Source organism: Leptopilina heterotoma, unplaced genomic scaffold (genome assembly GCF_015476425.1).
Source record: "Leptopilina heterotoma isolate Lh14 unplaced genomic scaffold, ASM1547642v1 Lhet_165, whole genome shotgun sequence".
Classification (NCBI taxonomy): Eukaryota; Metazoa; Arthropoda; class Insecta; order Hymenoptera; family Figitidae; genus Leptopilina; species Leptopilina heterotoma.
The window spans coordinates 564001-577957 of NW_025110881.1; the positions used below are offsets into that span (position 1 = coordinate 564001).

The 13957-nt window shown below is 24.8% G+C and overlaps 1 protein-coding gene across 1 annotated transcript; it reads right to left on the reverse strand.

Moving 5' to 3' along the window:
* Positions 1 to 1861: 1861 nt before the first annotated feature.
* Positions 1862 to 12272, reverse strand: LOC122499073. The gene is made up of 12 exons (XM_043607141.1): positions 12019 to 12272; positions 11277 to 11387; positions 8404 to 8546; positions 8205 to 8330; positions 7977 to 8125; positions 5374 to 5470; positions 5101 to 5292; positions 4816 to 4983; positions 2883 to 3030; positions 2672 to 2769; positions 2440 to 2538; positions 1862 to 2225 (listed from the first exon to the last, which is right to left on the reverse strand). The coding sequence occupies exons 2-12, from the start codon at positions 11365 to 11367 to the stop codon at positions 1893 to 1895; spliced, it is 1644 nt and encodes a 547-aa protein (XP_043463076.1). The 5' UTR covers positions 11368 to 11387; positions 12019 to 12272; the 3' UTR covers positions 1862 to 1892.
* Positions 12273 to 13957: the final 1685 nt, after the last annotated feature.

Sequence of the window (13957 nt, forward strand, 5' to 3'; positions counted from 1 at the left end):
AATTCTGACTTCGAATCCGGATTCAGCTCGAAAAAATACATGGAAATATGCTATTGTCATGTCTCACAAAAAATTTTTAATTTTTTTGGTTCAAATTCGTGTTTTGAGTCGTTTTTTGAGTATAACTCAAAAAAAGAACCAATTTGAGCATTCGGACTTCAGATTCGGATTCAGCGGCCAAAAATACATGGGAATATACTACTGTAGTGTCTCGGCCACGACACTTTTTTTTGTGTGCCTGTGTAATTGAGTGCTTGGATACAACAAGGGGACGTACGCTCGGCGAGCCGCTTTAAAGTCAGTCAAAGGTACCGTAAAGTGTAAAAAATGAAAATTCAAAATTTTGAATTTTGAAAACTGCCATCTTATTGGAAATAGAAATGCGCATCTTTTTTTCCTTTGAAATTTCTTTGAATAATTAATATTTTTATATGATAATGGAAAAAATGTGATTAATTTTCAATGTTAAATTTAATTGAATTTTAAAATATAAATCGTCGTATCTCCGACAAAAATGAATGAATTCTTTTGATTTTTGGTATACAAATGCATTTGGACCTATAGAAGACGACAATATCACGAAAATGTTAAAAGCAATTAATTGTTTATTGATTTTTAATTGTTAATACTGACCGGTCAAAAATAATTTTTTCTTATCTTTGACTGCAAAAAGTATGCGGGGAACTTTAAAATTCAAACAACTTCCAGTGAGACATTTGTTTATTACGATGTAAAGAAGTTTTCTGTAAAATTGCAGAAAGATTAGTTTTATATTTACAGAAATACAATAGTTTTAAGAAAAATGCTCGCGCCGCCAACGATCCCTACCGCACAGATTTTAAGGTTAGTTGCACAGTAAAGTTTTATTTACATATAAATACATATATGTGTGTAATATTTGCATTGAATTATTTATTAACTATTACATACTATATATACAACATAGGTATAAACTTTCAATAATTTTGTAAAATATTATGTGTATGAATATAAATATTACAAATAATTCTAGCAGTATTTAATTAAATTAAGATTATTTCTGAAATTTATTTTTGTTAGTATATCGTTTATTTACAACTCAATTTTTATTGACTCTATAATGTATTAAAACTATTACTTAATATGCTACAACAAGACTTAATGTCCTTTTTAATTGCATACTATGTTGAATCTAGTATAATCTAATAATATCTATTAAAATATAATAGTTCAAAATATCACAATTGTCAAAAATTGTTTAAAATAAAAATTTTTCCTAGTTTTTAAACAATAATATTAACATCTAAAAACGTTTTATAAATTTAATAATGTTTAAAATAAAAACATTTCTTTTAACACAGATATTAATCTTAATTTAATTAAATACTGCTAGAATTATTTGTAATATTTATATTCATACACATAATATTTTACAAAATTATTGAAAGTTTATACCTATGTTGTATATATAGTATGTAATAGTTAATAAATAATTCAATGCAAATATTACACACATATATGTATTTATATGTAAATAAAACTTTACTGTGCAACTAACCTTAAAATCTGTGCGGTACTCTCTAAATTTGAATCAGTGAAATTGCACTGATTTTCAGTGAGATTTCACTGATTCAAATAGCTGGAATTTAGCGACTGTGAATCAGTGAAATATTACTAAATCAATCAGTGATATAACCATTACTGATTGAAACAGTGAGTAAAAACTACTGAATCAATTAGTTAAAATCAATAATGTACTATTTAAATCAGTAAAATATTTTTTTAGAAAAGATTAAACAAAATTTTTATTTTTTATTAAATGATACATTAATGAATATTGAACATTTTTGTAAATCGAAAAACAAGTTGCATAAAGCTAAACTTTTTTAAAAATTAAAACAATCAAATTGTCTTTAGTTTTGTTCCTTAAAATTATTGAGTGAAGAATGCATTGACGCAACAGAATTTTTTAATGTCACTTGTCTTTTGTAGACATAATATTCTATGAAATTATAAAAGAAAAAAAGAGAATCTGCAAATTCAACATTTGTCACAAAATGAATTTTAAAAAGAATGTCAAAGGCAGTGATCGGGTGTGCATTAGAATCAATTTCTATTAATTTTCCATCGACTTGGATAAAATATTTATCCAATTTTTGACCTGACACACATAAAACATAAGGTTGAAGACTTCCACTTGCTTCCTTAATTACGTTTTGAATATAATCAGTAACATTTGTTCCTTCCTGAAAGAAATTCCTTCATTATAAGATTTATACATACAATATTTCAAGAAATATTTACAAAGAATATAAAAATTTAACTATTTTGAAATCTTTCCATCATAGTCAACTTTTAAAAATAATTTGTGATATTTTCAACATTAAAATTATACAATTTACATTGCAGAATTATAAGAAGAAATAAATTAAGAATTTTAAATGAAAACAATTTTCTTACCGGGAGAATTCTAATTAAATCTGGGTTTGGAAAACTGTTTGACGATGAACAGACATCAGCTACTATTTTTTCTTGTGCCTGATTTTCTGAAAGTTTGGCCTGCAAATATAAATTTGGAAAATAAGTAAAGTATTTCTTCAAATTGTTTTATAGTACAATAATTTAATTAAAGAACTGTGTTAATTTTTCTGATGTAAGTGCAAAGAATATTAAAACAAAAAAAGGAACTGACCTTTTTTTTGCCTTTGGAAATTTCGTTGGCTTTTCTTTTCTTTATAAAATTAGAAGAAGGCAGCAGTGCATCTAAAATTGCTAAGGCTTTCCAATTTTCTATAGAACACAAATAATTATAGTAAAAATTCATTAAAAATAATAATAAACGGTAAAAATATTACATTTTGAATATTGGTTATGAATTGAAATCGAATAATATTGAAACTGACCGTCTTTTAACACAGAAGTTTTCCGAAAAATATCGGGACGCTTTGTTTTGCAATATCCAATTATAATTTCTGTGTAGTATGTTGGGAAACGAGCCAAAAAATTATTGTTTAATTCTTCGGTAAATAACTTTATGAACTCCAATTCGATCTAAACAACATTTAAGACACATTTAATATTTTTTTAGTATAGTTGAGTAAATCGATTACTCTGTCAGGTAATGTAAAAATTATATAAAAATTATTAATAGCTATATTTATTATTTTCTTCTTTATCTAACTCGGAGTGATAGATTTAATGAAACTTACTATTAAAATACCACATACGAGTGAAAAATTGAATTAATATTATTTAATACTTTTTACTTATACTGTGTTGCCACAGGTCAGGGAAGTCAAGGAATTCAGGGAAAACTCAGGAATTTTTATTAAAAGTACTGGAAAAAATGAATTTTTAAAACTCATGAGAAAACTCTAAATTTTGATGTTTTTTTGTTTGCCTCGTAAACTATAAGATTCCCACGAATTTTAACACAAAACCTTCAATTTTTGCTGTAACTTACAATAATTTCTTTTCAAATAACTTAATGTTTTAAGAACTATCATAAAATTATTACTTATAAATTATTATTTAATGAATAATTTTTACAATTTTCATAAATACTAGATTGATAGAAGAATTTTTGTTAAAAATACTAAAAAAATTGAATTTTGGAAGAGTTACAAATGATTCTAAAAATTCAATTATTTTCAAAAGTTATAAAAATTCTTCGCACAATTTCAATTATGTTCAAAAATTAAAAAAAAATTCTCGTCAAAATTTCAATTTCAATCTTGGCAAAAGTTTATAGGGATTCAATTATCTACAAAATTATTAATAAATTTCTTTGAATTAATTCAATTATTTTTATAAATAATAAAATTCTTCACCGAAATTAAATTATTTTTATAAACTTCAATAAAATTCTTTGCAAGAATTCAATTATTTATATAAATAATAAAATTCTTCACAAAAATTCAGTAATTTTTTTAATCTGAATAAAATTCGTTTCAAGAATTAAATTATTTTCAAAAGAATTAATAAAATTCTTCGCAGAAATTCAATTATGTTCAAAAATTAGAAAAAAATCTTGTGAAAATTTCAAGTATTTTTATAAATAATAAAATTCTTCTCCGAAATTAAAAAATTTTAATAAAATTCTTGAGAAAATTAAAAATTTTAATTATTTTCATAAATAATAAAACTCATCGCAGGATTTTAATTACTTTTGAGACAATTTATCAATTGAATTCCTCGAAAAATACAATTGATCTTAACAATTTTATTAAAATTTATAAAAAGATTTAAATTATTTAAAAATTTATTGATAAAATTCTTTATGAGAATTCAGTTTTAACAAACATTCAATTATTTAATAAATTATTTATTTTTTAATTTAAATAATTGAATTCTTCTAGAATTTTCTAATAAAAATTGATTTAAAAATAAATTACCGAATAATCGATTTATTATTTATGAAAATAATTGAATTATTGCAACGAATTGTATTACATTTTTTTTAAATAATTGAATTTTTTGAGAAATTTTACTACTTGTAAAAATAAGTGAATTCTTGCGAAAGATTTTATTGGTATTAAATATTTATTTAAAAAAGAAGTTATTGTTGTTTTCGAATATTTTTACAATTGAAGAAATTTGTAAATAAATGTAATAGAACATTTTTTTGAGTATCTAATAATTTTTAGAGAGAATCAGAATATTCCTTAGGGTCAGGGAAAAAGTGAAAACTTTGTTTGGAAATTAAGAAAAAATAAAATTAAATGTTTGTGGCAACCCTGTTATAAATAAAATTTATAAAACTTTCATAAAACAATTTTCATTACTTTGTTTAGTTGCAAAAAAATTTCTTAAAAGTAGTTATTTAAAAATGATTACCATTTCTCCATTAAAATCAAACAGCCGTGGGTATTTCGACATAATGTCATGAATCGTAGGGATTTCAGTTTTAATCCAGTTGCGTCTGTCATTATAAGTTTCCATCAAACAATCAGTTATCCCCCTTTTTTTATCAACACGAGGCATAGTGAGTTGCATCCAAGTTATCTACAAGAGATTAAAAATAAAAGTATAAGAATTTTATTGAGAAATAAATAAAAACTGATATAATATATATTAAAAGTTTATAAATCTGTATAAATTTTATATATAGTGTGTCTGTACTTTTTCTTCTAATTCTTCCGGAAGCAACAAATTATCCACATCAGCAACAGTTGCATCACTTGTCTTCTTCGTCCTGGAACTTTTATTTTTTGTTGTGACATATTTTTTTTTTGAAGGGCTGACAACTTTTCGAGCATTCCAGAGTCTAAACTCTAGAAATCCTTTTCTGGTTGTTTTATCAAAAAAGTGTTCCTTAAATTAAAATTTTAAACGTTAATATAACATAAATTTAGAAAGAAAATTTAGAAAAATTTAGATACTAAGAAAACTTACACATCCCGCTGATCCAGGTACACTCACATCTCTTAAGGAAGGAAATTCCCTAACTATAGCTTTAGCTAAAGCCCATTTAGCGTCATCTGGAGGATATCTAAAAAAATATACAAATTATTTTGAGTTTAAAAAATGTGAGGATTAACAGGGTGGTCACAAGTTTCAGTTTATCAATTTCACTGACATTTCTCTGACAATTTACTGCTATTAAAATTACTTTTTCTGACAAAATTCCTTTTTCAGAAAAATATGAATGTTTTCGGAAAATGAATAAAATTTGTGAATTTTAATAATTTCTAAAAATTATCATTATAAACCTTCATGAATTCAATTTTTTTTAATAATAATTGCATAATAAAATAGTTTTTCAATTTTAAAAAATTAAGATTTGGTTATATCTTTTAAAAATAATTGAATTTTTAAAAAATATAAATAAAAATGCAGGGCTCGAATCGTCTTTAAGACTCAAAAAAGTCGCTTTAGTCGCATAAAATTTCGGAAAAAGTCGGAAAAAAGTCGCATGAAATTTTAGAAAAAATGTCTTAAAGGAAACACGAAATTGTCAAAATTGTAAAAAAATCATTAATATCAAACAATCCGGAATAATATTTAATAAAATTCATTGCAAAATTTTAATTAGGTATTTTTAACATTTTTTAAAAAAATTTGTTCAAAATTTCAATTATTTTTACAAATAATAAAATTCTTCTCCGAAATTCAATTATTTAAAAAAAATTTTAATAAAATTCTTGTCAAAATTTCAATTATCTTTATAAATAATAAAATTTATCCTAGAAATTCAATTCTTTTCAAAAGTAAAAAAATTCTTCGCAGTAATTCAACTATTTCCAAATTTCTTTTTAAATTTCTCGTCAAAATTATCATTATCTTCATAAATAATAAAATTCATCATGAAAATTTAATTATTTTCAAAAGTTCTGATAAAATTCTTTGCAAAATTCAATTATTTTCAAAAGTAATAAAATTCTTCTCAGAAATTGAATTATTTTATAAAATTTTTTTTAAATTCTCCTCAAAATTTCAATTATCCTTATAAATATCAAAATTCTTCTGCAAAATTCAATTACTATTAAACTTTTTTAAAAAAAATCTGTTCAAAATTTCAATTATTTTTATAAATTATAAATATAATAAAATTCTTATCTAAAATTCAATTATTTGCAATGAATTTTAATAAAATTCTTGTCAAAATTTCAATTATCTTTATAAATAATAAAATTCATCCTAGAAATTCAATTATTTTCAAAAGTAATAAAATTCTTCGCAGTTATTCAACTATTTCCAAATTTCTTTTTAAATTTCTTGTCAAAATTATCATTATCTTCATAAATAATAAAATTCATCATGAAAATTTAATTATTTTCTAAAGTTCTGACAAAATTCTTTGCAAAATTCAATTATCTTCAAAAGTAAGAAAATTCTTAGCAGAAATTCAATTATTTTCAAAATTTTTTTTTAAATTTTCCTCACGATTTCAATTATTTTTAAAAATAATAATTAAATATTTATTTAAAAAAGAAGTTATTGATGTTTTCGAAAAATTTGAAAGAAATTTGTAAATAAATGTAAAAGAACATTTTTTTCAATAAAACTTTTTCGTTTAATTTTCTAAAAAAAATTTTAATTTCAGTCGCATTTTACTAAAAAAAAATCTCGAAAAAGTCGATTAGTCGCATTTTTTCACAAAAAAGTAGAAAAAATCATATTTCCTTAGAAATGTCGAAAAAGTTGCACAATGCGAGCTCTGAAAATGATCAAATTCTAATACTTAGTTTTTAACAATATTTTAATGTAATTTTTCAAAAATAATTGAATTTCTTAAAAGAATTTTTGTATAATTTATAGTAACTAATTAATTTTTCAAAAAATTTTAATTAAAAATTTTTGAACATGGTTTTTTTCTTCAAAATGTTAAAAATAATTCTAAAATTTTATTATTTTTAGTATATATATTTGAATCTTCGGAAATATGTAATTAAAAATACTTAAAATATTGAATTTTGAAAAATTATAAGCTTATTTTTATTTTTAAATTTACATCTAAAGATTTTTCATTAACATTATTGATATAATACAATTCTTTTTACAATTTTCAATGAAAATTCTTCAAAAGTTGATTTTCAAAAATGCAACAAAATACTTGGAAAAAATTAATTATTTTTAATTAAATTGTACAAAATTTCAATTATTCAAAAAGATTTTTATTATAGATATATTTGAAAAATTTAATTTCCTTAAAAAATTATTCAAAGACAATTTTTGAAAGATTTGTTTATAGTTACTTTTCGCATTAGAAAAATCCTAATAAATTGCACTTTTTTTGCTAAAAATTGTGGGATTTTGTTGCAATGTTTGGAAGAAAAATCCAAAAAGTCACAATTTTTGAAAATAAGTCAAAAAAGTCGCAATTTTCTTAAATTCTCTGACAACAAATTTTTTTTCCTGACATTTCCCTGACTTTACTGACAAAAAATTTATTTCCCTGACTTAACTGATAGAAATTTTGTTTCACTGACAGTTCCCTGGCATTACTGACATGTGGCCACCCTGAATTAATTATTATTATGTGTATGATTACTTACAGATTTTCATATTTGCTTATCAATTCCGAAACCAATATTCGTACCAAGGCACGTCGGTCTTCTTCCCCAAAATGACCTTTGTTAATAGCACTTATCAGAGAAATTCCTTGAGTGTGTTGTTCCAGTGTTTCCCTGACTGTTGTATATTTCTATATAAAAATGTAAATAAACTTATTTCATTGCCCTATATGTAAAAATTATTAATATCAATTTTGTAAAGATACTTACTGAAAATGGAATATCTTCCCCAGTTGTTGGTCGATTAATATGTTGTGGAGCTTGAGGGACATTAATTGCAACAGGAGGGACATCATCTAATGCTCCAGTTTGTGGATCCACAATAAACTCCATCACCTAGAAAAATATAATAGTTTACTGTCGAGTGTTAAGAATCTTTAGTGCTAATATAATCAAGTAATAAACTTACATTTTCGACCATTTGCATGTTAGCTCCTTTATTCTGTTTAATTACTTTTTGTATTTTTTTTGCAGGTCCAATTTTTATTTTCATTAAATCCACTAAATCGGTTAGTGTTAGTTCTAAGAAACTGCTTCCATCAATATACTGGTCTGCAAAATATGATTGAATTATGATAAGTTTTAAAGTAATAGGTATCGCAAACTAACAAAAAGTTCATTTGACATAGCGTGCGACCAAATAGAGAATGTTTTGTAATGACCAAGAGCATTTGTAGACACAAAACAAGTTAAACCCCTTTCTTCATCAATTTCAATAGAAAAAGCATTTAAATCAGGATCAAGGTGATTTGTTTCACATTGAATGCACAGGAGATACACATCTCTCCTATTTAAGACTATTATTTCTCTAATACATCCAAATTTTGGTAAGTTAATGTCTTTTTCACCTTTTACATCAAGGCAAACAACTAAACCTGTCCTATAAAGAGCGCCATCAACTCTTACTGACTTTAAACTAAAAACTTTATCTGTCTCTAAGAAACCAAGGTTTTGTAAATCATTTGAACTTAAACAATCTGCTACTTCTACGATTTCACCCTCTTCACATTTTACAGTATGAAGTTGAACGTCTTTTGCTCCCCAGAATGCAGATTGAGTGGTTTGATAAATTCGGACGAGACTTTTTGGACAATTTTTAAAGTTATGTATAACTTGAGCTCTCTGTTTCATTGGAGCATGATTTCCTTCATATCTCATACAAGAATAAAGAGACATTGGGCCTGACCACTCCATAAAATCTGCGTAGTGACTTGCGTGATGAAATTTATTAATAAAATTCACAGTAGGGAATAAGTTTCCAAAGACTTTAAACATGTCTGTGATTAAGTTCCTTAAATATGGCAAAATACTTTTTGTTACCTTAGGTGCCATGACAATTTCCATCACTCGTAGAAGTAAAATGATTATATTCATATATTTATTTCCCTGGGCTACTTTTTCAGCAATTAAAAAGGGAAATACTCTAATCAAACACCACATTTGCATAGCTTTCTGTGGAAGAGAATGGTCATTGGTGTTACGAAGTATTGCCTCTGTAAAATTTGGTGAAGGCTTATTTTTGGATTCAGTTACGCCGTAATTAAATGCAGAAATTCGATTATTTAAATACGAAACATTGAACAAGTTATCCACAAATACAAATTGATGTAGAACTAATTTCAAAATCATGGGTACAATACCTTGTAAAAAGTCATGCATTGGGTCAAAAATCTTATTACGCGAATTGTGAAAATATTTCGATTCATTTAATGGACAGCTATTTTTAATTCCTGTTTCTGTCATAATTTCTTGTACTCTATTTCTTGCATTTTTTATTTGAGCGACATGCTGTTCAAAAATCTCTTTCGTTCTTTCTTGTTTCGGTGTAAAATCTTTTCGATGAAGTTCTGCACGGGTTATGAGGCATGTTCTACAAAATTTATTGGCAGAAGGATCAAGATGTCCACATACTTGGTGAATAGCTAACCCATCTCCACATAATCCAGCAATGCTAGCTCGAAGAACAAAATTTTCATTTCCTATTTGAATGGTCACACCTTCATCTGACTCCAGTTTTTTTATATCACGCATTAATGGTTGAAAAATTTTCTCAAAACCGTATTTTTTTATATCGTCACTGTAAGCTATACAAACTGTATGAATGCTTCCTAGTTTAGAATTCATATGAACAGGCATATTTTGAATTCTGAATAAGACGACTCCCATTTTATGTATAACGGTTTTTGAGCCTAAGGGGTTAGCTATTTCAACATCATCGAAATAGAGTTCGATTCTTAAGGCGGATTTATACCTCTGAAAGAACTCATGTTGTTTGAAATGTTGACCATCGACAAAGGAATTAAGAACTCCTTCTTCAGACCCAGTTTCCGATAAAATGGAGTTTCTAACTTCATCACTTTGTAAAACCAGTGATAAAACTTTAATTATTGGAACGTATTGAAACGTTTCCGTTATCAATTTTGGAATGAAGGTTCCTGATTCTCTGTCAAGGACTGTATCTTCCCTGTAACCAAGAGGAATTTCTATGGCGTCAATATAGTTATAATTTTCTCTTAGAACCTTCATCTGCTGTTCGGTAGTCTCTAGTCCGGAAAAAACATTTTCGAAATTGAAATGACCTAGCAGGATTTGACTTTCTTCAGTATTCACAATTTCTCTTTCACGTAAAAAGTTTTTTACTTTAAATTGTAAAAAGCGCGTTGAATTTATTAACAATTGCTCACATTCGTCTAATACGTCAGCTACAGTTGCTCCAGTCATGGAAGGCTTTGACTGTAATCTACTTATCATAGATGCTACTAATGAACGCAAATGAATGTCGAAATTTACATTTTCATATTCTTGAAATTCAAAATCTCTGTGTTCTTCATTATTAGCATTCTCAACCTCAAGTTCATTTTCAAATCTGTCATTATTTTCATTTAAAAATTCATTATTTTCATTTAACAATTCATTATTTTCCTCGAATTCTTCATGTTGTGAGTGATTTTGTACAATATGTCTTCTCAATGAACTGAAAAGAGCAAACCGTTTTCGGCATTCACCTTGTGCACATTCAAATCCAGTATTACCATAACCTCTATTTATTGTATATCCATGATTAAATTTTAGATGTATGCTTAAACCATCAACACCTCCGTTTACAAATTCTCTGCATTTAAAACATCGAATACGCTCCATTTTTTAAAAGTATTTATATCAAAGTAAGGCAAAAAATCATATTTGATATTATAAAATTTGTTTTCCTATTAAAATAGATAAATTTAATAAAAATTTATTTTTTTACTTTTGAACTTAAGTGATTTTAAATTAATTATGTACCTTTCAAGATCTCAATTGTTTCCTGATCAATATTATGGCCATTTATTAAGTGAGTCGCTAGCTCCTCGACCGTCAAGCTCTCGAAATTCATTTTTTATTTCCAAATTGTATCTAAAAATAAATTAAATTAACAATTAATTATAAAATATATTAAAGAAAATAGTCCTAAAATTTTTTTGGTTTTAATTTATGAAAATAAAATAATAACTAATGAAATAAATAATAAAAAATTTTAACAGTTACTAACTAATGAAAAATAAAATAAAAGTAAATTAAAAGTTTTTTCAAATTCTAATTTATTTTTTTATAACCGATTTTTCTAATTGAACTACAAATATCATTCTTGAGATAAAATATAAGTTTAATTTTCGAAAAGATAATTCAGTTAAATATAATAATTATACTTTTGATGATGTTAAATGACAATAATAAAATTACTTAGATATTGAAATAATACATAAGAAATAGTTAGCTAAAAAAAATTCAATAATCTTTCTATTTAATGTGAGATTTTAAAGTTAAGCTTGAGAAAAGGTTAAACCACATTTTAAAACGTCAATTTCTATTCTATCAAATCTCATAATTTATGCAATACAATTGTGTATATAATTGTTATTAAATATAAGTAGAAAATTTTGTTTACAAATGCTAAATTTTAGGTTAGAATTCTTTATGAAAAGCAATACAATTTATCTGTAACAATTACATAAATACGAAAATATATAATTAGTAAAATACTTACGAATAACACTATTTGTATTTCTCCGAACTATTTTGCAACAGTTTAAACAATTTTATTTACCATCACGAAGTGCAAAAGAAAAAAACACAAAACAGACGCTTTGACGCACGCGTTGGTAAGTGAAAACTAATTTCTTCTGTCAATAGCTTCTGCGCCTGCGTTGAATTCACTGATTTAATTCAGTAACAAGAAACTACTGAATTAATTAGTCAAAATCTGTTCAATCACTGATTCATCAGTGAAATATTTTATTACTGTTTGATTCAGTAGTATTTTCACTGATTCAAATTTAGAGAGTAGGGATCGTTGGCGGCGCGAGCATTTTTCTTAAAACTATTGTATTTCTGTAAATATAAAACTAATCTTTCTGCAATTTTACAGAAAACTTCTTTACATCGTAATAAACAAATGTCTCACTGGAAGTTGTTTGAATTTTAAAGTTCCCCGCATACTTTTTGCAGTCAAAGATAAGAAAAAATTATTTTTGACCGGTCAGTATTAACAATTAAAAATCAATAAACAATTAATTGCTTTTAACATTTTCGTGATATTGTCGTCTTCTATAGGTCCAAATGCATTTGTATACCAAAAATCAAAAGAATTCATTCATTTTTGTCGGAGATACGACGATTTATATTTTAAAATTCAATGAAATTTGACAATGAAAATTTATCACATTTTTTCCATTATCATATAAAAATATTAATTATTCAAAGAAATTTCAAAGGAAAAAAAGATGCGCATTTCTATTTCCAATAAGATGGCAGTTTTCAAAATTCAAAATTTTGAATTTTCATTTTTTACACTTTACGGTACCTTTGACTGACTTTAAAGCGGCTCGCCGAGCGTACGTCCCCTTGTTGTATCCAAGCACTCAATTAGGCATCACAGACCGTTACAATTTTAAAAATTATATTAAAGCCAAATAATGTAATTAAAAGTTTTGAAAAATATGTTAAAATTGAATCTCAATTTTTCGACCAAATTTTGTAACTTTATTCGTCAATTAAATTTTTTTAAATAAAATCCTTATTTACCCCTCTATTATTGCTAAATTAATATCTATCCTATCTCTCAAAAATATTAAACAAAAACAATTACAAATTGCATTATTCTATAGAAAAATTATAGAAAAATTATATTAATAACTATAGAAAAATTATAAAGTGAGTATAAAAATTGTAATATAATTAAGAATATAAATTTATTGGCAAAAAAATTATTTTATTGCCAAAATGCAGACGACAATCAACTCGAGCTCCAGGAAAAAAATAAAATTGCAAACGAATATAAATAAGATCTTCTCTTGTTTTGTTGAAAACTTCACGCTTCCAAGCGGATTTTTAAGATTAAAAGTCGATTTTCGGCTGCATTTTGGCAGAAAATTCTACACAATTTCTATATAATATTGGAGTTTACTGATTTGTCATTTTTTAAATTAATCCTTGGAGTTTTTCGCATCAATACATGGTAATTTAATATTAAAAAAACATTGCGAACATTCTTCAATTTCCAATTGTTTAAAAGAATTTTCAATAACAAATATAATTATAATTTAGTGTCAGAAATTTGACAAAAAAAAGGAGTAAATAGTATAGATTTTAGTAGATGAGTGCGAAGCCTGCTTTTTTTATATATTACGTTTCCAAAAAAAAAATTATTTTTTAAAATATTACTGTTTTTAATATAAATACCATTAATTATAAAATAAAAATTGGAATAATTTTTCTAAACTTCCGTAATATTGGAAACTTTATAAGAAGTCTTATCATTTCTAAAAGTATGAACGTGAATTCAGAAAAACTTTTACGTTAGCTAATTTAAAAAATTAATTAAATGAAATTCAAATTAGAAAATAGAATTATATTCAATATTACAATTGTTAATAAATTATATTTTATTTGTCTTCAAGAAAATTTAAGTACTTTCTAAGTTTAAA